The sequence below is a fragment of the Lytechinus pictus genome, chromosome 12 (genome assembly GCF_037042905.1).
Source record: "Lytechinus pictus isolate F3 Inbred chromosome 12, Lp3.0, whole genome shotgun sequence".
Lineage (NCBI taxonomy): Eukaryota > Metazoa > Echinodermata > Echinoidea > Temnopleuroida > Toxopneustidae > Lytechinus > Lytechinus pictus.
Window position 1 is genome coordinate 15,819,005 of NC_087256.1, and position 27,722 is coordinate 15,846,726.

Here is a 27,722-nt window from a genome sequence, read left to right on the forward strand (position 1 = left end):
TTAACATTGAACAGGGAGTTGCCCGCCCGGGGCTCTTTTTAAAATTTCTTACGGGCAGATTGCACAAGAGGTTCTTTGCAAGGACAGTCTATTTGTGTCGTTGATTTGTAATGATGTGCCGTATGAGTCACATTTTTAATATCCATCACATATAAATATAAAAAGATATAGGGCCTACATGTAAGCCTAAATAAATCTATTTTTTAGATTCAATATGTAGGTCTACTATGCCAGGGGGAAGGTACTTAGATTTGGTTTGGACAAAGGTGTGCGGCTGAAGGTTTGAAACCCGTACCCATATTTACAGGTCATTTCGGCTAAAAAGGTACCCATTATTAGGGATTCATTACAGGGGCGGATCCAGGATTTCCACAAGGGGGGGGGGGGGCACATTTTCGCCTGGAAAACTTGACAAGCAAAAAAAAAAGAAAAAAGTTATTGCCCAAAATGTAAGGTAATTTTGTATTTGCACCAAAGACAAGAGTAGAATATGGACCCATGTTTAAGGCCAGTATCTAAAAATTGGGCCATGTTTAGGGATTTTCCAGCATAAAATCATACCCCATGTTTAGGGATTTCTTCCAAAAAGGCGACCCATTCCAGCGGCACATCCCCATATGCATTATTTTGTGAGTCCCCCCCCCCCCCCCCCCCCCCCGGGCTACTATTTAACTGACTCTAGTCTTAACTTGATTTTTATGCAAGCACATGAGGTGCTATATAGATGACAGATTTTTTTTCACTTTAAATTGTTTAATGGATGATTACAATGCTTTTCCAGGTGCTTACAGTAAAAGGGTGTCTCATATGGTGCATCATTATCATTTTATTAATATTGAATGCATAATCATGATTTTTTTTTTACATCCTTTTACATCAAGCACAATACTCGGGGGGGGGGGGCATATGGTCCCCCTTCACATTTTTCAGAATAAATCTGCCACTCAAAATTTTATTACCGCACCACTGACTGGCGTTTTACTTTCAAGTCTCGCGCAACTTTTGAGACCAAATTTGCAATTCCCAGGTACAGGGTCAGGAAATTTTGCAACATTGTGTTTGTTTAAGTACATGTCAGACAAAAACATGATTACATGTAAAAAGTTAAATGGGTAATTTTTTTTATTGACAATAGTAATTTAATGTCACTGATGAACTTTGTCTTGAAAATAACCCCAAAAAAAATACATTTAAGAAGTTAAGAAAAAATATTTAAAAAAAAACATGAAAGGATTTTTTTTTATACCAGATTTTTTAAAGTAAAGTTGTTAGGAATGCTCTAGAAAGGAATATGTACACCAAAGTTTAGCATTCTATTACAAGCTTTTTTTAGTAAATTAAAGCAAAAGGTATGATTCATAATTTTTTTATTGCGCCGCCCATAGCTGAGGAACCATAGTACCCCTCCCCAGGACAGAAGTGACTTTAATCAAAACACCCTGGGACTACTATAATGATTAACACACTGGCAACTGAGCTTAACTTGTATATTAATTTCATGAACATGTTTTATCTCTTTGCTTTTTGCTTTTAATTGCTTACTACAGTTATGACAAGGAAGTCTGGAATAAACCGAACCACCATAACTGTGTCTGCTACCATGTGTGTTCTTGCAACCAGCTGATTGATTCATTTTATCAACTCTTGAATGGTAGGTTACATGTAAACTGTATTATTATTAATAATTCACCATGATTGTAATGCGGATGGGGGTGAAATCTGTACACATTGACCAAAGGATAATGCAAAATGAAAAAAAGGCAAACACAAATCTCTATCTTGACTGGACTTCTCAGCAATGAAGACATCCCATTGATGGGGGGGGGGGAGGGGAGGGGGCGGTTGTTGTGCTCATCCAAGGTGTACTGTATGAAAGTGTGTATTTTGCTTTCATTGATTTAATTTATTGCATATTTTAATTTCCATGATTCATTTATTTGGGGAAAAACAATCAGTTCACACTTTTTTAGATTACATCATGGCAAATTGCCAATTACTATGGTCTCAGGAGTAAGCCACTTTCCCTCTATCATATCATCATGTCGGTGCAAACAACGCCCTTACCAGCAGGCATAGGGGCATTTCTGCACCAATGGGGTGCACAAAAATGTTTTGCTAAGGGCGTTTTTGCACTGAAAGGACAAAATTTGAACTAACCCAAGCTACATGTATGTATAGTTATGGGCTTGCATTATTTCCTATATTATTATTTTTTTATGGACAGGTTGATTATCAGAACTGAATTCAGAGCTGCTCCTGTCTGTAGTAAGATCATTTAGAGTGGACTTCAGAATGAGGGCGTTGCTTGTTTAAAATCTTCACTCCATGAAGCTCTCCAAATTCATCTCAAATTAGACTGCTTCTGGTTTCTTGCAACACCCCATTAGACTGATATCATAGCACTACATTTCAGTTCAACTATTGTGACAATGAGCAATGTTAATACTTCATCTTAAATGCTTTGTGTTAACATAATTATACAAGATTGTCATCATTAGAATAAGTCAACATTCTATGGCACCTTTCAATTCATTTATATTACAAATCAATGTTAAGCTAGCAGTCTTTGGCTAGAGCTAAAAATTGTTCATCATTAGAATAAATGTTCTTTCTAGATATGGCACCTTTGAATTCATCGATACTATGAATCAATCTTTACCGGTAGCTAGCTGTCTTTGGCTAGAGCTAGAAAAAGTCAATCATTAGAATAAGTGTACTTTCTATGGCACTACCGAATTCATTGATATTACAAATCAATGTTTAGCTAGCCATCTTGAACTAGAGCTAGAAATAGTAAATGTTGATCTTATTGTAAGCCACGGCCAGACGGCACTATTAGCCAACACAAGTCAAATGCAAGTGGAAGAACTTACTAACAACGTCACAGTTTACTCCATTAAAATGATACACAGCACAGTTCAATTCTACTGTTTCAACAGTATCAGAAATTAAAAAGAAAAATCCTAATTTTCAAACTTGTGTTTACCATTGAAGGACGCAACAATTTCAAATCATGCCTTTGTTCCCAAAGGTGTATGACTAATAATGAACCAAAATGAACCAATTGTCAGATTTATGTAAATTATTTAGATTAAAATCATATTAAAAATATGAAAGCTAATGAATTAGTAACAAATTTTTCATTTCTTTTAAAGAAAGAAAATACAAGTAACAAGTGATAATTGTGCTACTATGTGTTTGTCTTTTTCTTCCTTTCCTTCTTCTTGTGATCTTGTAAAAAAAATCATTGGAAAAGTATTTTATTTCTATCTATCAAAAATATGTTCACATAACATAAAACTCTCACAATCTGACCAAATTAAGATTCTTCTTTAAAAAAAAGTTGTCTTTTAAATGAAAGTTTATCATATTGTCACAAGCATATTGATGAAATTAAATAAAATTCGTACAAACACTTCCATTTTGATCGATGTAAATATTCCGTTCATGATTTTCACAACAGTATAAGAGCAAGAAACAAATATAATTGTGGGGAAAACCAAGAATGGATATTGCAGAAATAATCATCGATGTTTCAGGGTGGGATTTCACTAAAAACAGGGAATTATTGATGGGCTCTCTTAAAGAGGTGCAATTGATTTAAATCAGACTCATACAGATTGATCTCAAATCAAATTGAATTCCATTTTGAATTAATCCCAATTCGTGTAAAGTGGGCCCCTGGACCGACATCAAATTTCATTAACAACTATGACTCACCTCTTGTGAGGATGAAATATAGTAAAAGGTTTTCTTTACTGTCTATGGATTCATTGCGTCAAAATTACCATCAATATTTACTTTGCCATCAAATGGTAGCTAGCCAAGAAACTGATTTGATTGGTTGTTGAGCAATGATGGTAATTATTAATACAATTTTTATGCACTGAGCTTTGAACCCTCAGGCCCGTATTCTGAAGCCGGGTTTAACTTAAACTCAGTTTTAAAGCTGTGGTTGAAGTATGGATAGCCAATTGTTACATAAATCTCTAACAGTAGAGATATCATTTGGCTCTCAAATTATTCATAATTGTCTAGGAAGTATAAATAGATGATTGTCTTCACCATCGATGAATCAGGAAAGAGCACAGTAAACATAATAAACATACAACTTAATAAAAATGTTGATACTTTTGGCTTCCCATAATTTTAGCACAGAGTTAGACCACGGTCTAAGTTAAACCTGACTTCAGAATACGGGCCTCAGTCTTCAAAATTGTCTTGACTTTTTAATATTGCAAATACTCCCGAAACAAGAAGATAATGTGGTGGGATTGTACGTTGGGTTAAGGTATAGTCGTCAGCAACACAAACTCCAAAGGTGCTGACGATTACCTTCAATTGTTGGGTTAAATCTCACTAAAGATGGTTATACCTAAGTCTCTGGAAAACTGGCCCGGATCGCACAAGATATAAAAGGATTCTCATATCAAGCAAGCAATATACACCAATAAAAATTCATAACATTCATACATTCTCATACATGTAGTACATTTCTTTTTGAATCATTCACGCTGATAGCATTGCAGAGATAGATGTAATAAATTGAATAAGTGCTATGCAAATGCAGCCAAGTGTTCTATGTCCAAGGCTTTTTCACATCAATACGTTCTCCTTGTGGCGTATTCCAACACCAGGCTTGCGGCACCGAGCAGGGCCGAATCCGTCAGGTGTGAACTGACGATTTCCACATCGGACATTGCCGAGGGGAGACTGTGGGAGGTTACCGCTTTCTTGACGGGTTCCAGGTACACGCTGGACAGGACACCGCACAGGATGACAAGGCTTGGGTTCAAGACGTGGAGAAGGGATGTGATGGCTATCCCAAGGGCTTGGGCACCTACAACAACAAAGGTACAGGATATATGTGAAATGGGATGGGAAATGGTGCTGTTCTTCTGACTATCCTCAGGGAATCAGAGGACCATGTGTTAAAATTTCATTGCACAGGACTCCATTGGCACGACACGTTGCAAGGCACTTCTTAAATCGGTAGCTGGAAGGATACAAAAGCAAATATAGTATGCTTGGCTATTTGAGCTTGGAAGCTCTAGCAGGGGAATGGTTACACTGCATCCGAATATAAAGCCAGATTCAGATGGCCAGTTTGATGGTATATCTGTAAGCACATGCAGGTAAAATCTTGCTCGATTTCATGTAAGTGCAGAGCTGCCAAGTTGTATTTTGCATTTTCAGTATTCTTATCCCCCAAAATCAGTATTTTGACAAAAAAATCAGTATTTTTACCATGTGAGATAAATATGCATGCATAATGGCAAAGTTCGATCACTTTTTACATTTGCGCCCCACACGTAAACAATTGTGTTGAAGACTGAACACTCCACAATGAACAGAACTCCCTACCTCCTGTGACTTGTGCTTTTTTTATTTCAAGTGTGCTTGAATGTCATTCGCTCCTCCATGGCTCACAGAAAAATCATATTCACAAAGTGTGCATCTCGCACTGAACTGGTCCCTCTTTGACGCAATGATACACTTCCATCGTTTGCAAGATTCCTCCTTGAAATGTTGTTTGCGTGGTTGAGCTGATTTAGAAGACATTTTGATGATTTCCACAATAAAATCTCAAATCAAACCACAAAACACCACTGGCACAGTGCACAGATGAAAACGATGCAATGCGCGATGCGATGCGACACACGTTCAATCAATGATGTCGCATGCACACGTACACACACACACGTGTATATACATTGGCAAGTTGGAGCACCGATTTACTACAAGCACCGCACACATGCAGAAAACATACACACATGGATGTACGAAGTCCGTTGCGAGTGACGCGGGCTGGCCGCCATATTGTTTCCGCCCGAAAGCTCCCGGATGCGTAGTGGGGCGAACAATACCTTTTCTTCTCTAATTTGTTTTTTTCCCGTATTTTATATCATGAAAAAGCGTACTGCCGTATTTTGAATTGATTTCCGTATGAAATACGGGAAAATCGTACTACTTGGCAGCTCTGTAAGTGCCATATAAAAGCAAAAAGCTATCATCATTATTATGCAATTCTCGGTTCCATCAATAGTTTTAGGAAAAACAATTGACCAGATTGCTTGTAAAGCAGTGGTCTTGCACTGGCGAATAGTGGTCTCTAAATAACCTCATTATCAAGGCTCCAATGAAATGACTGAATACTAGTCCCTAAAAGCTGATCATTTGCTTTCAAAATCAGGTGAATGGTTGAATCATGAAATAGATGAATGGTTGAATTGTGAAATTTTGAATTTCAATACAATTTGTAACAAGGACAATAAAGTGAAGAAACATCAAAATTTGAATGATATTCTACAATTACACACCTGTCTCCAGTGTCTTCTTAGCTTTTAGATTTCCATGGTTGGAAGCTTGGATGAGATGTTTAGCAGTGATCTCCTCGCCCTTCTCTAGAATCATGCCATCTACAAGAAGTGCTCCAGCTGCAGTAAACGATAGGAAAGAGGAGGATTGTTTAAACAACTATTAACCCTGTCGTGACCGGCTGCTCAGCGGATGTTTCGCCCTGGCTTACCGGGTCATATTCAGTGTCACATGTGCAAAACAACTCCATGATTTCCATGATGGATAGAGTGGTCAGAACAGCAATTTTGGCACATGTAGTCAACATAATATATATTTAGTATATCATAAACTTCTATGTCTTACCTTGAACAAAATGTATTTCCAATTATTTAGGTCAGGGGAAGGAAAATAAACATTGTTTTACCTCGCAAAACGAGATATCAACGCGTCTATGGGATTTGTGTACATTACGAAAATCTGTGCGAGCGACTCGATGCGACCTCACACACAGAAAAGATGGTGCTTGAAAACGGAGTGAAGACTCGAGACGCGTCCGATGATGTCACTCATAGCGTGGGCTACGTGTATTGTATGTGTACGTTGCCTGCTCGGACCAGGCAGAGTGCCTAATCCATCATTCAAAGAATCCCGAGTCCGCTCGTATTCAGGCTTTTCAGCAGCTCTCCGCCGACATGCATGGAGTCTCTTCGTCGGGGAATGGCCCACAAGAAGTTCATCCTCCGAAGAAGTTTCCATCCTTTCAAACTCGGAATCACCATGAATTCGATCTAATGTGTTGTCAGAATGATCCGAATTTGATTCTGACATCGTGTCCGCGAAATACTCTCCGCGTTGCTCCGCCATCGTGGACCTTCTCAACGCTAAAAAGTGAAATACTTCGATAGTTTCTCAAACTTTGATGAAGGATTGCGTAAAAACTTTCAATAGAAGTGTGTGTAGCGACAGTCACGGCCGGACAATGAGCTTTCGGATGATACCAAACTCGACTTGTAGGGGTGTTTGGTTCGTGAAATATTCTTTTTTTTTCGGAGGGACTGATTCTCAAATGCGACATTGGTAAATGGCGCGGGGTTGCCGCTTGTCGCAATTTGGCGACAATGGTCACGAAAGGGTTAACAACTATTATCACGGCAATTTACAACTTGTCACAAGGTCAACAGCTTGATGAAACAGGGGGGGGGGGAATTTAAGGCTATTTGTAAGTTTATGTGACTTTATGCAAGTCTTGTATCCTTTTTTGTGCTAAAAGATACATCCCTATGCAGCCGACTTAGCACCTGTAAACATTCCAGTTGTTCATAAAGTCATGCATAACTTTAAAAGCTTCATAAAAAAACATTCAGGACCAGCACCTAAGAGGAACGTGTGAGTGATAGAAACATGGCTTTAATCAACAACAAGTGCCACTGGAGGATACCCACCTTCATGCAGCTTGATGGCTTCTCTCTGCAGAGCCATGCCTGAGCTGTAAGCCTCCACACACCCATGGCTTCCACACTGGCAGGCAGGGCCATCCAGGGATACCTTCATATGGCCAAGCTCAGCAGCGCAGAAGTTAGTGCCATGGATCAGATGCTTGTCTAAGACTATTCCTCCGCCGATACCTAACCAAACAAATAGAATACAATAAATGACTTCACCAACATGTTAAACAATGCTAGTACATTTGCGGTTTGAGGTGAAAACTAACATGTAGACTTATGATGCATCACTTTCACCTATAAACACTTACTATTATGCATCTTGGAGCATTTGTGCAGAACAAATGCTAATAGAGTCAAATGCAAGTTCTAAAGCCTCATTTGTTGCAAATCAAGTTGTCCAAATATGTATTACATGCTGGTAAAATGGGGAAATTATGACCCTACGCCTTGAAACTACATGCATCTTTAAAAATCTTACTTCCAGTATTTGGGGTGTGTATTTTAATTCAATTTATAATATTTTCCATCTAAGAGAGTACAAAACTATAATATGAATATGACAACAGAAGTTTCTTAAGTAAGGTTAGGAGCAAATTCCCCTTATTTAAACTAAACCTTTTATGTGCTCCATTTACATGTATTTTTTAATGATATAAAGCTATTTTAAGTGCAAGTTTCAAGTTTTCAAACTTTTCAAAACAAATAAATTTTAAAAAATAAATAAAAATGGAATACAATAAAAAAGGTTTGAACCCTGAGGAAGCAATTTTTGTGAATTTGAGCAAGAACCTCAAAATTTCAAAAAGAATTCTTACAAATGAAACAAAAAATGCCAATATCTCTTTTTCTCGACAACTATTTGAAATAATTGACTAACCTGTTCCCGTTGCTATGGTGATGAAATCTTTAACCCCTTTGCCCAGTCCAAACTTTCTCTCTCCCAGTGCGGCACAGTTACCATCATTATCCACCCAGACGGGGAGGTGAAGGGTAGTTTCTATTGGTGTTCTGAGATCAATCTCGTCCCATCCTAATAAAAAAAAAAAAAAAAAAAAAAATTATAAAGATTTATGAATCATAATGCTTATTTGACAACCATCAAATTGGCAAACTTTGGTATTCTTACTGAAAAATAGCAGCTAGCTTCAGCCCATCAACTAATAGGCATGACATCTCTACATTTTTACATTGACCTTTAGCATACACGTATTTGACAACTCTACTTGCGTGCAGACTCGCTTGAGAATAAGTAAATCATCACACGTCAGAATCGCAATTGGAAAATTTTCACCTCTCTTCTTCAAGATTCCAGTGTTATTCCATGTCTATTTGGACATTATATTGGAAGGCAATTGAATGTGAGAACACATAGGTCTACAACCTATGCTCATTTGGATCCATTATAGGCTATTATTAATAGGAAACAAACAAAATAAAGAACCTGTTCAGGGAATAATTTTGCTTTACAAATTTGAATTGCATTTTTGGTCATAAGAGAAAAGCTCTCAACTAAGTAATGTACAGTCCTATGTAAAAATATGCCATACAAAAGACTTCATGCATAGCAGTCTTTCAAAAATGTGGAGCAAATTGCGATGTGATACCAGGAAAATTATTCCCTGCTATTAATGAGTAAGGCTGTATAAATTAACAGAAACACCCCGTCAATAAACATAATGGACTATCATAAACACCTTTTTGCAGAAACAGGAAAAAGAATGCATATAATGACATGATATTTTTGGCAAATACCGGTAATTAAATTTGTACTCGTACCCCTATATATTCAAACAATGCAACTTCATGCACAACCACTCATTCAAAGATAACGAGATGGAAACCTGTAATGAATTACTTCCAGACAAACTGTTTGTCAGGGGCGATACCGGTTCAACCATTTTGTGGATTACATCGACAATGTTTACACATTACAAAGCCAGGATATGGGATGAGCAAGATAAATACACAATGGAAGAATAAACATGAACTTTAGACAGAGGCAAAATCTTATGAATTAGCTGTGCTTGGGAAGGTCTTGGGAAAATAATTCACTTCAATGTCATCTTGTGTCACCCTCAGTCACCCCAAAGGTAAATAGTTTGACCTTTTTTTCAGTAAGAAAAGTAAATAAGAAAGGCTGTAGTTCTTTCATTCATTTTTTAGTACTTTGCAGATACAAACTTTTCTTAAAGGACAAGTCCACCCCAACAAACAGTCGATGTGAATAAAAAGAGAAAAATCCAACAAGAATAACACTGAAAATTTCATCAAAATCGGTTGGAAAATAAGAAAGTTATGACATTTTAAAGTTTTGCTTAATTTCACAAAACAGCTATATGCACATCCGATCGATATGCAAATGAGGAGACTGATGATGTCATCTACTCACTATTTCTTTTGTATTTTATTATCTGAAATATGAAATATTCTAATTTTCTCCTCATTTACAAGTGAAACAACGATTAATTCCTTCCTGAACATGCGGAATTAGTATTGTTTAATACTATATGGTTCAGTCAAGTTGGTCCTTCATTTCAAATCTGTAAAAAATGAAATAATGTATAATTCAAACAATAAAAAACAAAAGAAATAGTGTGAAAGACATCATCGACTGTCTCATTTGCATGTCACTGAATTGTGCATATCACTGTTTTGTGAAAAATAAGCGAAACTTTAAAATGTCATAACTTTCTAATTTTACATCCGATTTCGATTAAATTTTTAGCATTATGCTATTTTGATTTTGCTCTATTTAACCAAATCAACATTTTTCTGGGGTGGACTTGACCTTTAAGTCCAAAGGGTCCATTAGACTATCCCTCAATGTAAACAAGTGTATAAAGAAGAATCCTCTTCCACATCCACCAACATCATCATTCAGGCCTGCCAACATTTGAAAACGAAGAAAGGAATCCTAATTGCGCAGCGCTAATTTTTCTGCAAAATGTCTGGTGTGTCTCCCTCACTTTTTTTTTAAAGGTCAAGTCCACCTCAGAAAAATGTTGATTTGGATCCATAAAGAAAAATCAGACAAGCATAATGCTGAAAATATCATCAAAATCGGATGTAAAATAAAAAAGTTATGACATTTGAAAGTTTTGCTTATTTTCACAAAAAAGTTATATGTACAATTTAGCCAGATGAAAATGAGAGAATCGATGATGTCCCTCACTCACTATTTCTTTTGTTTTTTATCGTTTGAATTCAACAATATTTCTATTGTTACAGATTTTATAGTAAGGACCAACTTGACTGAACCATAAAATGTTAAACAATGGTTATTCCACAAGTTCAGAGAGAAATAAAACTTTGTGTCACAGGACAATAAGGAGAATATTTCACATAATAAAATACACAACAAATAGTGAGTGAGTGAGTGATGTCATCAGTTCCCTCATTTGCATACTGACTGGTTGTGCATATAACTGTTTTGTAAAATTAAGCGAAACTGAAAATTGTCATAACTTTCTTATTTTACATCCGATTTTGATGAAATTTTCAGTGTTATGTTTGTTGGATTTTTCTCATTTTATTCAAATGAACTTTTTATTGGAGTAGACTTGTCCTTTAATTAAGACATGTTTAGCATTCTTATATTTAAACATTGAGAAATTACAAGTGTTGAAAAACTATATTACTCTTACACCTATACCCCACCACACAAATACATATATGGGCTGATTTATTTTTTTTATCTTAAATAAATGGAAAAACGGAATGCTCCTCTTTTTGGTTGATAAAAAATCTTAAAAACGGGGTAACTCCTGGAAATAGGACGGGTTGGCAGGCCTGCATTATTACTACACAACTACTACTTCTTGCCAACTTGGCATATGTGACGTAGAACATGCAGAAATGGTTTACCAACTGTAATCCTGGCCGTCTTCCCATACAGTAAATGCAAATAGCATATTTGGCCAACTCACCTGCTATGGCTTTTGTTGAATGCATGACAAGTCCTTCCTTAGAATTGACCCTGCCTCCAGTACTGATGCCTATAAAAGGACAAAACATAAAACTCTTATCAGGCTAAGCTTCCACATACATGGAGTACACAAAAAGTCTATGTAGTGAAAATGTACTTCTCTTATGGGCAAGGAGCATAACATTGGACGTGTACACTATTCATTTTGCAAGGTGGGGAAAGAGATCCAATAAGATCTCTAAAATATGATCTGGGGCTCGTTGCAGAAAAGAGCTTCGATCAAACGCAGCTCGTAAAATCGAACGCAACTTGACTTTCGAACCAATGAAATGCACATATTAGGGACTTGTGCCTGATGTTTCAAGCTGCGGTTAAATGCAACTATTTCTGCAATGGGCCCCTGATGTAATTATAATAATAATAGCTGGATTTATATGGTGCTTTTTGCCTGAGGACACAAAGCGCTGCTATTATTACCCAAGCTTTAGCTGCGCCGCCTATATAGGCGCTCAAGCATTCAAGGAATATTTCTTTGTACCGGGTACCCATTCACCTCACCTGGGTTGAGTGCAGCACAATGTGGGTAAATTTCTTGCTGAAGGAAAAAACGTCACGGCTGGGAATAGAACCCACATCCCCCAGATTGAAAGACGAGACGAGACAACACCACGACGCCCCCACTAATATCAATATTCACATCATTCAAGGAGATGCTTCCTACAGGGTCAGGCAAATATGTGTCGGCAATTTCAAATGAAAGGAACGCTTCAAATAGCCGACCCCAAAGATGCAGCCATGATACAGAAACTTCTAGTACTTTTTAAATTGTCTATCAGTAACTTGTATTCTTTTCTAAATTATTGCTTATGACACATTTTCTTTAAAATTAATACTTGTCAAATTGTAAATATCAGTGCCATGAATGGTATCCTGAAAAAAAAAAGAAAAAAGAACACAGAGAAAGGTAAACTTACCGACACCCAGAACTCTACAGTTAAGGGCATAACTCTCCTGCATAGCTTCTAAGAGAAGCTCCAGAAGTGCTTTTATTCTTTCCTCATTGGTTGTGTGGGGAGTTAACTTTGATTTCCTCAATTTAACTTCGCCCTGTTATGAAAAAAAAACATGTAAGACCCTATTTTAGTTCACAATTAGTTTGGCACACCCAAAGCCTCTCTCATACTCATATCATATCATGCATGGTATTTTTTAATGGAAATCTACTATTATAAATTCTTTACAAACAAGAACCCCCCCCCCAAAAAAAAAAACCTATTGTGGACAATAATGTGGCTTTTTCATTTTGATATAACATGGGAACATGGCCCATCAGCCCATCAAATCCAGGTTTTAATTGTACAAATATACCTCAGTCACATTTGCTCTACTGCGGCTGTATAGCGAATTGAAATCAGCCGTTTTATTAATTTTAATTCAAACCACCTATATGTAGCTGGTACAAAAAACGTTAAAACAGCTGTTTTCGACTCACCGTACAGCCACCGTAGAGCAAATGTGACCGAGGTATTGGTTAATATAATGGCAGAATTATAATGGTAAATCTTTTGGGCCCAGACCCGTTTCCTCTAGCATGTACCTGCTGTGAATAACCCAGAACAATGACATGGCAAAAATTTATATTTATAGGCAATAGAAAGAAAATATAAATTCAGTTTCTTTTGGCAATAGTTTGTAACCTTTCAATAAATACAAGTTTCATGATAAAAGGCTCACTCACATCTGCAGCTATCAAAGCCACCCGGAGCTGCGTTCCTCCCATATCAACAGCGAGGGCGCTCTGCGTCTCTAGGATGTGATCGATGTCTATGCTGGGGCTCTCTGGCATGGGTGGGAAGATGAACTGTTTCTGGATGGCTTCATCCTTTTTGATTGATTTTAAAAACTTGATGATTCTTGGTACAGCATGCCCATCCCCATAGATGTAAGATCTAACATGAAAAAAAAAAAAAGTAGATGATGGATTCATCTAGTGCTATGTCAGCTGGAGAGGGTACGATGGTTATCATTCCCATACATGTAATTTTCAGAAGTGTGATCCAATGGGGACATAAGGGATCCAATTTTTCTTCCAAAATGTTGAAAAGCAATAAAAATTTCACTACAATCACCCATTCCCCTTGATGAGAGAATTGGGGCGGTTTTTTTCACACTTTTCAATTGTTTTTCCCAGAGTTTTGATATTTTTGCTCAAGGGAAGGGGGGGGGGGCTAGATCCACAAATGGGCTGATTTACTATGGCAGACACTCATCAGTATTAAAGGGGGTGGCTATATTTAATTTTTATTTTTTTACAAATATCATACTTGCCATGCAATTTCATAAACACTAAACATATTGTTTACTCTAAAAATGCATTTCATCATTTTAAAAACCTTCAAGATCTTGGCCAACCAGTTTGAGTAGAGTAGGAGTCTAATATGAAAAGTAAACAATCATTCTACAGGTGATATGGATTTCATTTGGTGCATATACGTCATTGCTATTTGCATAATCAATTTGAGCTTAGACATAAGTGCTTGCGGCATTGTATACCCTCAATAGAATAGGCATAGCACAAGAAGCTAAGTTCTTTGCTCTGGAAAATTACCGAGTTCACATCAAGGCCTTGAGTAGTTCTTTCTACATGAGTTGTTTGTTATTTTAAATTCTCTATGAACTCCATGAAAGGAAACAATTGAATGCAATGATTGTAGAGTTAGGAAATTCAAACTAAAGACATTTAAAATATACCCAATATGATTAGGAACACATTAACTGAAGGACATGACCTTTCATGTAAACTGTTTCACTTTTTGCTATCTGTTGCAGATAATCACATATAATGTCAGTTCATCAGACAAGCTACAGATGTAATACATAATTCACATAAGCAAGGATACAAATCATTTTGCTGTGCAAAGGGTGGCAAGAGTGATAAATATAGAAAGATGAGAAAGCAGAAAATATGGAAAAGGCAAAATTAGCCATATCTTCAAATAAATTCTTTTCCACTTCAAAGTCCAATGATCACCCCTATCCTCCATCCACCCATCCATCAATGATACACATACTACACCATAAATAAAATTTTCACTTATCTATTTGGCCAATCCTTCATATGAAACCGTAACCAATAATGTGAATGTAACCAATCCTAAATATATATACATGTATAGGCCTATATGGAATCCTGGCTTCTATGATAACTGGTATGTACAGCACACAAAGATTTTTCTTTTTACAAGTAATTAAAGACAAAATGAGTGTAAAATGAAAATCCAACTTACGGAGGGAAGTGTCTTTGGTATTGGATTTCTAGAGCATGGTGTATCTTTTCTTTGGTATCCGCATCTCGACAGTGTAACACATTTTCACCTGAAATGTACAAAAAACATAATTATAGATGATTTGAAACTATCCATACACATGTACATGTAGGTAGATTAGCATTGTATACACAACAAAAAAATCTCACATCCATCCCTGACTTTTGTTCCCTAATAATGATGAGCATGGACAACATGACAACCCCTAAACCCTGGTACATAATTTGCAACTGTCAATCAACTGCCCACTTCACAGCATACAGCTGCATTGTTACAGGAGTATTTTCTTTGAAGTCTCATTCATGAATGTTTTGCTATCAAAGTTACAAAATCAAATAGGTTTGTGAGAGGAAGGCACAGTTTGTTACAGTATATGAGCCAAAAAAGCATATAAATAGGCTCAGAAGAAATAACAACATAATGATATCAAAATATACCAGGTTTTGAGTATAGCAGGAATTATTCATCCGAGGTTGGACTGGCATTACTACTTAATAACAAATATTTTGCCAGTACAACCGAGGATGAATAATTCCTTCTATACTTTCGAAATAAAGGCCTTGTATATTTGTTTTATATCCTACTTTGATAAGTTAGAGCAATAGATCTTGATAATCTAGTTCCTGTACTCGTAGTTCATCCGTTTTTTAAATCTGAACCAAATATAATTAACCTGCTGCGCTGAATTTCATTTTCAACATCATCGCAAATAGTGAGAATATGTTTGGTCATATTATGATATTTAAACCAATCAGCACACAGGATTTAATTCATGTAGGATTTCATAATAATAAGTACCCAAAATATCATCTTCTTTTTTTTTTAATGTGCAATAACACAATTTACACCTGTCTGGAATGTTCATATGTTCAGTCAATTATACCTTCTGGAGAAGAAATCTGAAGGTCAATGGAACAATCAACCCCTTCTTCCAACGGTTATCTTCAAAAACAATTTCTAAAGAATTGCTATTAAACAGCATCTTATCAAAATTTGTTTGAAATGTCACTGATACATGAGTACCTATCTTAACCCTAATTCTCCCGGGGGGGGGCCATAATGGCCCCCCCTTGACAATTTTCGCGATATATCTGCTGCGCAAATTTTTGTTACCTCGCCGCTCACTGACTTTTTACTTTCAAGTCTCGCGCAAATTTTGAGACCAAATTTGTGACACCCGGGTACACGGTTACGACATTACGCAACATTATGTAAGTGCATGTCAGACCCAAAATTGCTCATAAACGTGATTTCATGTACAAATCCAATGCAAATTGTGTATTTAGCCAAAATTCATAAATGTATCATTATTTCTACTTTTACTGATTAAACTGAATTAATTTTGCCTTGTTTATGATCAGAACTAAGTCTGGAATGATTTCCATTGAAAAAACAATAAAAAAAAAAAGTAAAAAAACAAAGAAATACATAAGAAATTCATAAAACAATAAAATACATAAGAAATTGATTTCCGAACCGAAGTTTTTTTAATTGCGATTGTTAAGATTGCGACAAAGAATTTTTTTACCAAAAATTAGCATTCTAGGAGCTTTATTTAGTGAATTATAGCAAAAAGTATGATTTATGCATAAATTAGCATAATTAATTCATATAAAATAAAATCTCATTATTTTGAAAAATTTTACCATACAGCCTTGTAGATTACATCGCACACTACCAGTGTGCAAATTTTTGCGTCGCTCGCGCAATCGGCGGCCGAGATCTTAAGGGGGGGCCATAATGGCCCCCCCCCCCCCGGGATTGACAAGAATCAAAATACCCCGGGAGATTGAGGGTTAAACATACTTTATTGCCTTTACCAAATCAGTTGTGTATCAAACGACATATCTGACGTCCCTGCCACACCGTTCCGTGCAAGCCTTGTGGTTGAGTTGTGGGCAATCCCCCGCAACTCACCCACCATTCAAAACTTTTCTGCATGCAAATCAGACTTGTGTGCACTTCTGTGAGCAACTACATGTGAGATACGTGCAAGATTAGGTCATTGCGAGCAACCTGCGGGTAAGAAAAAAAGGCACCCGCAAGTCCACACAAGGCTTACATGAAACGATGTGACGGGGCTTAAATTTTGCAAAATTACATAATCAATTTTAATGAATGGTAAAGGTAAGCTACGTAAGCTACATGTTTGTAGCTTGTTTCTTGCAATCTTAAATTGTAAAACAGGTTTACCCACAAGAATGGCCTTGAATAAATAGATATTTGTTTGTATTGGAGTACATGTAAGTATCTAAAAATGCATAGGCCAGGTTTTATTGATTCTGTACTAAATAGCAGACATGATAGTTTATTACTGCCACGTACTAGTGGCACATGTGTATTAATACTGCTATAAGTTAGAATTGGACATTTATCTTCAGATCTGCCAAGGGAGATTGTGTATGTGTGTGTGTTTGGGAGGGGGTCTGACTTTTTAAAAACAAAAAATAAATCACTTATGCTGGAACCCAGCAAGAACCCAGCTGGAAAGAGTGTGTCTTATCCCATAAGGAATGACTCACTGGGTTGTCTCCAAGGTAACTTCTGACTATCAAAGTACAAAGTGCTTGAATTCATTTCTGACTCTTCTGCAGTTACTGTAGATTACCATGCAGACATTTATTTCTTCGATGACTTTAGATAAACATCGGGTGTGAGGTTAGGATTCATGTTAGATTCAATGTTTAGATTTTCCATCAGAATCATAGTAAACGTTTCCAAAGAATGTATGGGATTGATTTGATAACAGGCATATCGCAAACTGCTTAGATGAAATTTGCAGGGTTTTTTTTCATAAATAAATCAATTATTAACCTGTCTCTCTCCCTGTTTGCCTTGATCCAAGGTTGACTACCGGTGTACCAAACGCTCCGGCTTCTCTGACTCCCGCACTGCTGTTCCCGATCATGCACCCTGCATTGGCCACTAAGATGATGAATTCTTCAAACGGTATATGCTTGACAGGATAGAACATGGGGTTGGTCTCCACTCCCTTCTGCCGCATGATGCGGACGATGTCTTTGCTTCCTGGAAAAGGATGACATGGAGACGAAAACTATGTCGTCGTTCACATACTTTTAAACTCTTTATCGGGTGTTTCCCAACACACAATTCACTTTCAGTTAAAATATCTTTTTAGGCACATTTTTACAAAACATGCCAAATATTTCATGCATGAAATTGAAAATAAAGCCCAAATGTGAAATAACCTTCAAATTTTTTTAATATGGTAGAGGGTCAAATAGAAAACATTGTTATATGAATTACATATAAAAAGTAAAGGTTGTGGATAAGTATGCAAGTAGAAACCAAAAGCAAATTTCCATTCCAATTTGTTGAATATTTCAGAAAAAATATGAAGTGAAATGACTCTGTACAAGTCAAACACAAATCAATAACACTTAATTAAAAAAATAGCATTTCCAACTTTTGAAGTACACTATTGAAACAGATGTATGATTATTGATTGACAACATCAATCAATGACGTGACAGAAATAAACACAGGTGGTTGCTAACCTACCTGCGTCAATGTTTGGGAACAGCATGAGGACACGCTTATTAAATTCCATCAAGGCGTCAACCATAAGACTGTACATCTTTAGAGAGTCAACAATATTTGTGGTCACGGGATGCTGTACGGCTACGATGTATTCTTTGGGCTTGCCCTTACCCTTCAGCCATTTGTCTAATATGTGCTGCAAGAACGAGAAGAGATGGAAATTTCAACGTAATGTTATTAGAGGAAATTATGTCATTTTCAATCTGTTGAATGCACTACCTTGTTATAGTGAATTCTATCTTCTCTTAAAACAAAATACAAATACACATATTATTGACCAAAACACCACATTTTATAAAAGGAGAAACTTTTGAGCATTTAAAGTATTAGCTTTCAAAAATCATGGAAGTAATTTACCTCTATTTTATTGTACTTATTTCATGAATTTATACAAGTAATGCACCTGACAATTACCAATGTGCACCAATTATTATGATAGAATGGGAGTGAAAAAGAAAACAAGTTAGTTTATAATCAAACTTTTGTCACTTACCTGACAGTTTTTCACATCTGCACTTAATAACCTGTCGTACGACGGACATCCTGCCAGCAGTATCCTATCGTTATCCTCGCACATTGCCAACAGACGCTTGTGAGCACGCTCAGTACAACACACGTGATAGTGCGCAAGCTTTGAGATAGTATGTCTGATGCTATCATCTATTGTGCCGCTAACCTCTCCACCTTCCACGTGGACAATGCGAATGTTCATGAGAGCGGCGCAGGCGGCTAACGAGAGAACGTCAAATCGGTCCCCGTGAACGATGACGACGTCGGGTTTAAGGCGGAGCATGATGTCGGGGAGCTTGACCATGGCGAGACCCACCGATTCCACCATAGCGGCTTCGTCTTCCCCTCTGACGATGGTGTGGAGCCGACTGTCAATCGTGAAGCCATCTTTCTCAATCAATCGATAGGTAGATCTGGACAAGATGGAGACAAATTTGAGAGCAAACTTAATATTACAGACCAATCAATATCAATCAATATGAATTGATGTTGAACTGTAAGTTAGATGGTAAACTCCTAGTTGGATATACATGTGTGAAATGAACTGTGGAACCCATCTACATGTATGCGTCCAATCCTGAAATAAATACAAACACGTTTATGATAACAAGTTAACAACCTTATATTTATTTTGATATCAAGGTAGCCACTTCAGTTCCAAAACACAATTATTCACTAAAATCAATATACTAATATGCAGTTCGACTAAAAAGCACGTCACTGGAACATCAACTCTGAAATTCACTCGTAATACATGTGTTAACTTTTCATGGACCAATGCTAAAACTTACACATTACTTATACATACATGTAAAACTCCCCCCCCCCCCTACGAAAATAATGAATACAATATAAATCAATAATTCATCAATTCAAAATGCAACATAAAAATCATAACATTAGTAATCATAATAGAGTTTTAAAAAATACATTCAGCTCTTGGCTAACAATTTATGACAACTATTAAACAAATCTGGCAGGAGTACAAATTTGAACCATGAATCTAGATATCCGATGAATCAAACCACAGAGAAATCCATAAGTCAGGGACTGAGGGTTAACATTTACAAACTGATTCAATATGAAACATCTGTTTTTCTTGAGCTTATTAAGCACCATACCCTGGACCACCCATCCAAGTACATGTAGTATGAATTCCATAAATATAAAGTTTACAAGGGGGGGTTCCTGCACACTTGTGATCCAACCCCCTCCCAATAACTTCCATTGACATAAATGCACTTTACTCTCACTAGCATGATAGGTCAATTTTTATAAAAGGAATTAGTGTTGTTGTTTTCTGGATATGTAATATTTTTAAAATGTTTGTGCTGACCAATGCAAAAAATAGCAGTCGTTCCTTTAGTTTTCTCTAGTGCTCACTCATCGTGGGCCCACTTTCACAAATAAATCCTAAGAAATAGGTGCCTACATGTATATTTTATAGCAAAAAAAACCCCTAAAAAACACCCATGGTGGATGTGGGTATGGGTTTGGAGTTCTCAGCCACATACTGAGTAGCCCCTCCCCCCTCCGGCGCTGAACGTGCAATAAATTTTGTACATATATGTATCATTGCACATTGCACACGTACTGTCCAAAATACATGGTTTATAGGTGACATCACAATTAGATGCAATTCATACTGTACATGCAGTGCTGGCTATTGTGCAATACTTGCAGGCCTACTAAAATGCGCACTGCTGCGCTGGCACGGCAGATACATGCATGATGCGTGCTTGAATATGCTGCTCCGGGATTTGCTCTTCGCGTAAACCTAGGACTTCATTTTCATGGAAGAATGTACATTGTGTAGGGAAACATGCTCTTGCCCTAAATAATTCTTTCCCCATTTTTATAGATGAGCATAGAAAAAGACCAATCATTCTTTTCAGCATTTATATTTTTGTTAACTTCCATGGCGTTGTTCAAACAAAATCAGCAAATATAATCGTTCAATGGTATAAGATTTCGTGTTCTCTGAATGAGAGAATGCTCTATTCAACATGCCTGTATTTCAGTTTACAGGCATGGGAAATCTATCACCATGGTACTCTGAATGTTGTTCAGACTTTCACCATCTGGGCAGGATTCACCTTTAAAATATTCAAAATTGCTAACAAGTATAAATTAATTTAAAAATCGACTAAAAACCTATCTTTTCAATCAACAAAAAAGTAAGCTGTTGCAATGACCAGTTGTCTGTTATTATCTTGCATTTTCATTCATTGATTTGTCATGTACTTACCTCTTAACGTTGTACACTTATAATAAATACTTTGTTTCTACATGTAGTTTTATTTACCTTCAATTAAAGTTGTAAAGCGCTTTTAGAAAGTGTATTGTATTAGCGCAATATAAAAGCTCCATATCATCATTATGGAGTCAGAAATAGTTCTAAGTATTAGTTTGTATGTTAGTACCACATGCAAAAAAAATTGAAAATATCATTCTGTAGCATTTAATATGGACCCCATCCCCTTAAAAAAATGTTAGGAATACAGAGTACTACATGTACCCATTAATGTACGTATTATTACAATACATATAATGATAATCCAATAGTTCCATCACAGGAACAAAGTATATAAAAAGAGAATTTTATTCTTTTCTTTAATCATAATTGACCAACAAATAAAATTGGTCTTCCAACTCTTCAACTCCATGTACAGTAGGTGTACATGTTTGTACAAAAAAGCAGCAAAAAATGCAGTACATGAGCATATTTGTTTTATTAGATCTTCTAGATGAAATCCTGGAATACAAAAGAAGGGACCCTATTGAAACCAAAACAAAAAAATCAATTTTGGCAAAAAAATCCTACGGGATAACACACCATACCGCAATTTATCTCCATATATTTAATATCACCATCACTGAAGGTGAATAATGCACATGGAAAAAATATGCCTTGCCCATTTTTACCCCAAGAACTATGTGTGAGCAAGGTATCATGAGAATTGGTTAAAAACTAATGAAGTATTTCGAACCGCAAGAATTTTGACCAATTTTTTACATATAATATATTGTTACCAAGGCAACACGATTTCCAACACACAAAATATGTCCTGCACATTTTTACCTAAGGACCAATGTGTGAGCTAAATTTCATGAGCATTGGTAGGGACAGTGATTTTCCGCGATCGCGGAAAACGGACGGAATTCACGGAATCGGCCTTTTGAAACGGAAAGTGGCTTTTCAAACGGAAAATCACGGAAAACTTGTTTTTTCTCAAAATGCACAAAATATCAACAGAAATTAATCCCAAATCCTCAACAAAATACGAATATCAACTGAAAAAAACACGATCTCACTTTGCAACAAAAATCATGACAATCAACACATCGTAACTACACTCGAGCCCCTCCATCACTCGATCGTATCTAAATTAGTTTACACTGACGTCCGCATATGAGGCAGAATACGGCCGTGTGTTGCTGCCCTCTGCGTTCGGTCATATTACAATGATCACGGTGATTCAACATATCCAACATGGCGGATAAGCGGAAGTCGTCGACTGCTCAAAACGATGTCCGAAAAGTCCCCAAATCAGCAATAAAATCCCATGTAACCATAAAATAATGCTAATAATATGAAAGGTGAGGATGTATTAATGTTGATTATGTTTCTCTAAATAGTTTTTGAGCTCGAATCTCTTCGATTAAAATGGATTTTAAAGCGATTTTAGTACATTGGTGGATGCAAATTTTGACCAGCGCTAGCATTTTGACATCGCGCTACTCATTGCGTACTGGTTTTCTATGTAAACGGAATTGTCACTTTTTCATGTACACAAAGTCTATGGGGAAACGGAATTTCCGTTTTCAGACATGCTGAAACGGAATTTGAGATTTTCTGAAACGGAAAATGCAATTTTTAGAAACGGAAAATCACTGTCCCTACATTGGTTGAAAATTGATGAAGTAATAAAAACTGCAAGTTTTTAACCCAATTTTGCCATAATATGTCGTTACCATGGCAACATGATTTCTGACACAGACAAAAATACGTCTTGCACATCTTTACATCAATACCAATGTGTGTGCCAGATTTTATGAGAATTGGTTAAAACTGAGGGTGTAGTTTGAACTGAAAAATGTTTACCTTAGTTTTGCCAAAATATATTGTTACCATGGCAACACAATTTCCAACACATGTGAGAAATGTGTATAGCACATCTTCACCCCAACATGATATTGGAAGTTAATAGATGATACTCAAACCTAATTCACAATAATGACCCTTTACTGAATCTTCAGGCCAAATAAGATATGCATAGAATTACCGGTATGATAATATTTCATTTTATCAAATTCAAAGATGGTAAACTGGAAAACTACAGTTCTGTAGATTTGTTAGAATGGGGTTTAGTGTTCAAACTCCTAATACTAAAAGTATATATATTATATAAACCTCTACATGGTTTACTTTTTTTTTTCAACAGCTTGGACTAAAAGAAAATCACAGAATTGAAATAGTGAGAGGGGAGATTTTTCTTTATCATAATTCATGTAAACCATAACCGAAAAATAAAGCATAATAAATATAATCAATAAAAAGACAATAATAACGATGATAAAATATCTCCCATAGACCCATCATTTAACCATAATCTCCCAGTTAATGTACTGTATTACCAGGTCCTTTATAATGATTCCTAACTAGACCAAATATGCACCTCCATAGTAGGCCTACTGTTATTATTATGTATGTAGGGCAGGTAATATATCATCCCAATAAGAATAGAAGATTGGGAGGGTGAGGGTGTACATTGCGTTGCCAAAGAGAGACATTGATATACACGCAGGATTAAAGGGATGGTCCGGGCTGAAAATATTTATATCTTAATACATAGTGTAGAATTCACTGAGCAAAATGCCAAAATTTTATCAAAATCGGATAACAAATAATAAAATTATTGAAGTTTAAAGTTCAGCAATATTTTCTGAAAACAGTCGTCATGAATATTCATTAGGTGGGCTGATGATGTCACATCTCCACTTTCCATTTTCAATGTTATTACATAAAATCATAATTTTTTCATTATTTCATACTTGTGTGAATAACATGTCTCCCTTATAATGAAATAAGTTGCAGCAATGAATATCTCATGCACTAAATCAGTTGTCAATCCAATTTTTCTAGTTCTTGGAGGAAAATTTTTGAATAAACCTAATTTCATATAATAAAATACAAAAGAACAAGTGGGGATGTTGGTCTAATTTCCATTTCGGCTAATTTCCACTTTGCCTAATTTCCAGATAGTCTAACATCATTTCGTCTACATGGCACTTTTTCTTATTTTGTTAAATTAAGTGACTTGTTTTCAATTTTCTGGTGAAATTTTTAAGATACTTTCCGCACGCCGGCTTTGAATCTAAATTATTCACGGTAACGCTCGCCCACTCGGCCTCGTAAATCGATTGGAGTACCGTACGGTACAGTTTCAGATTAACGTCAGACTCGTGCCGATTGTGGGAGGGTATATTTTGAAATGGGGTCAGTTGGTCACGAAAATATAGAAAGATGACATAAAGCTGCTCAGAGGCATGTAGAAAATAATTATTATTTATCTCCCTTTTCTCTCCCCTCTCCCTTTCTCTTTCCCCTTCCTTTTCTTTTCCCTTTCCGAAAAAACAGATTATTCGTTTTTCCGTTCCAATCACGAAGAAGCGAAAATGGAAATCAGCCCCGTGGTTTGGTTCTTGAAAACACAAACACGAAATCACAACGAGAAAAACATGTTGTGATTTCGTTTTTGTAGATCAAAAACAGAAAATTGAAATCAGAAATACGTTTAGGCTTTTTCTGATTTCTCTAGATTTGTGTTTTTATGTATCAAAAATTTAGCAAATCAGTCCGCTCCGTGATTCTGTATTCGGACAATTGCACAGCAAACATCAAAATTGCCGTCGGCTCTCTGGGCAAGACATGACATAAAGGGCTAAATTAATTTTGTCTAATACCACTTGGTCTACTTATCAGTTTGTCCAATATCAATGATTGTATAACAGCGTTATTTTACAGAAAAATAGCAAAATTTATTGTTTTTCCCCAAATCAAAACCTTCAAAAATCCCCAAAGTTTGTTTAATCTCCAAACGTTTTTTTTTCATCTCCACAGGCTTTGAAAATCCCCATATTTTTCAAAATTCGGGAATGGAAATATAGTCACTCTAACTGTACTCCAATATCGAGGGGCGCACGTGTGAAGATTCGAAGCCGGCGTGCGGAAAGTTACTTTAAAATTTCACCAGAAAATTGAAAACAAGTCACCAAGCAAACTTTACAAATTAGACCAAGTGGCATGTAGACGAAATGAATGTTAGACTATCTGGATATTAGACCAAGTGGAAATTAGCCGAAGTGGAAATTAGACCACCTGCACATTAGACCAACTGAATAATGGACCAAGTGAGGATTAGACCAACTGGTATCAGACCAAATGCAATTAGACCAAGTGACAATAAAATACATTAGACGAAATGGCAATTAGACCAAATGAAAATTAGACCAAGTGACGATTAGCCCAACTGGGCACTAGACCATATGGCTATTAGACCAACTGGTCATTAGACCAATTGGATATTAGACCAAGTGGAAATTAGACCAAACGGTCATTAGACCATGTGACAATTAGACGAAATGAAAATTAGACCAAGTGGAAATTAGGCGAAGTGGAAATTAGACCAAGTGGTGTTAAACTAACTGGAAATTAGACTAAATGGTGTTAGCCCAACTGCTGATTAGACGAATTGGATATAAGACCAAATGAAAATTAGACCATATGGATATTAGACCAAGTGGTCATTAGACCGATTGGATATTAGACGAACTGGTTGTAGACGAAATGAGTTTAGACTAAGTGAAGTTGGACGAACTGATAAGTGGACCAAGTGGTATTAGACCATCCGATAATTCACCATCCCAACCTCTTATTGAAAGAATACGTTGCACACTTACGGTCCGGAACCTTTAATATATTTCTCAGCCACAATATACACATCTCTAAGAGAAAATGAAGTGAAAGTAAGTGGGATAATGCAATTGAATTAAAAGGGTAGAATTTTTTTTTTTTTTTAATTAAAATTTGTCATTTAAAATATTCATGATGGGAGGGGGGGGGGGCATGGCCACAGCCTACAACTATCCCGATCCTTAATTGACTAGAAATTTATGTGCACTTTTGAAAACTAAATGGGAGTTCATACTGAATGACAATGTTTTACCAAATACACTGTAACCAAATGTTGAGTGCTGGAGGTCTACCAGTTTATATCCAATAAAGGAGATGGTATCATATTTTGCCTATAAAAAGGGAAAGGAAGGAAAATTCTCCCAAGGACTATTCGCTCCAATTCAGTATCATTCTAATTTTTTTCTTCTTTTTTTTTCGTCGGAGGTAGGGGGTGGGGTGGGGCTAGCCCAACTTACCCATAATCATCGATGAGATGGCATCCTAAGACAATGGTCGATAACTCAAGGTCTTCGTCTTCTTTAATGGATTGCATGATGTTACCGAGCTTGGAATAATCTGCTCGGTTGGTGGTCGAGACACAGACCCGCAGCTTCCTCCTCTCCACAATGTCGCTGTCACCGTTGGCATGGATGCCTGTGCCATTCATGGTCGCCATGGTACCGGAAAGTTTGCGTTGGTACTGCTCGTTTAGAAGAAAACGGTTGTAGGCAACCTGGAAATACAAAAGGAAATAATTTAAGTAACATTGACAATTTTTTTTAACAAACATTTGATAATGATCATGCAATCATTGCAATGTGCCTTTTCACTTCAAATCATTAAAAAAAATCAAAGGCATGATTTCAAATGTACAAGATAGGAGGTATTAGGAAATATATTGTACATTGAAATGTCGAAAATGGGGGATGCTAAAAACTGAGCAAGTAGGCCTATGCTTCATTCATCTTGTACATGCACATTCATGTAAGATACAAAAACAGGCATTTAAAAAACAAATATTTACATACAGGTATAGGGGTCTAATATTTCAGAACAACATGTACATAATACATCAATATGGACAAATAAATAAAGAGCGAGTCATGTACATGTGTTTTGAAGTACTTCTTGACCGAGGTGTTAATCTGTAAATTCTTTATTTCAGAAGGTGGTTTCAAACTGCCTTGATCACAAGAATCTCTGTTAAATGACAAGAACTCTTCAGGCTCATTTTTATACCCAATAACTATTCCCCTTTCACACTCCCCCAAAACACACCGTACTTGGAAAGTTCTCAAAATTACGAGCATGCGCAGTATAGTCTGATAAGCAGGCAAGGCGCAAGATTGAAAATCGCGAGCTCAGCAGCCACCAGATGACGCCCGCGCCCTAAGAAAGTTCTGGTAATTTGCTTTCACACTGCCAAAATCCCTGCAAGCTTGGATAAATCTCTGCAAAAGTTCTCGTAATTTTGACAAGTACGTACATGTACTACATGTATTAAGCACATTTTTCCTTCTGGGGATATTACACATAATTTGCTTTCACACTGCCAAAATTACCTGGTATTTTCTGATCGGGGTAGATCAGGGCAAATTTCCCAATCAGAAAATACCTGGAACTGACACACTTCGAGGCGGTCTCAAACCACCTAAAGGGCGCAGAGTTCCATAGTTGGGGGGCTACAGTTGAATATA

General features: G+C 36.5%; 1 protein-coding gene across 2 annotated transcripts; it reads right to left on the reverse strand.

Annotated features, from left to right (window-relative positions):
* Positions 1–642: 642 nt before the first annotated feature.
* On the reverse strand, positions 643–26,755 carry LOC129283738 (bifunctional UDP-N-acetylglucosamine 2-epimerase/N-acetylmannosamine kinase-like). 2 transcript variants are annotated; one of them, XM_064107304.1, is made up of 13 exons: positions 26,502–26,753; positions 26,031–26,075; positions 19,051–19,480; positions 18,519–18,693; positions 17,811–18,023; positions 14,958–15,045; positions 13,409–13,619; positions 12,645–12,777; positions 11,672–11,740; positions 8,623–8,775; positions 7,743–7,925; positions 6,321–6,437; positions 1,649–4,840 (listed from the first exon to the last, which is right to left on the reverse strand). In XM_064107304.1, exons 1-13 carry the CDS (start codon positions 26,699–26,701, stop codon positions 4,602–4,604), a joined length of 2,256 nt encoding a protein of 751 aa, XP_063963374.1. In that variant the 5' UTR covers positions 26,702–26,753; the 3' UTR covers positions 1,649–4,601. The 2 variants fall into 2 exon arrangements, with proteins under 2 accessions (XP_063963375.1, XP_063963374.1); XM_064107305.1 differs by lacking the exon at positions 26,031–26,075 and having other exon boundaries at positions 643–4,840; positions 26,502–26,755.
* Between the last annotated feature and the right edge of the window lie 967 nt (positions 26,756–27,722).

Excerpts from the sequence above, each read along its gene's own strand:
- LOC129283738 (XM_064107304.1), bottom strand. The coding sequence starts at position 26,701 with ATGGCGACCATGAATGGCACAGGCATCCATGCCAACGGTGACAGCGAC. Across the intron at positions 12,778-13,408 it reads TGGCTTTGATAGCTGCAGAT|GGCGAAGTTAAATTGAGGAA; the intron begins GTGAGTGAGCCT and ends TTTTCATAACAG. Across the intron at positions 8,776-11,671 it reads TTCAACAAAAGCCATAGCAG|GATGGGACGAGATTGATCTC; the intron begins GTGAGTTGGCCA and ends TTTTTTTATTAG.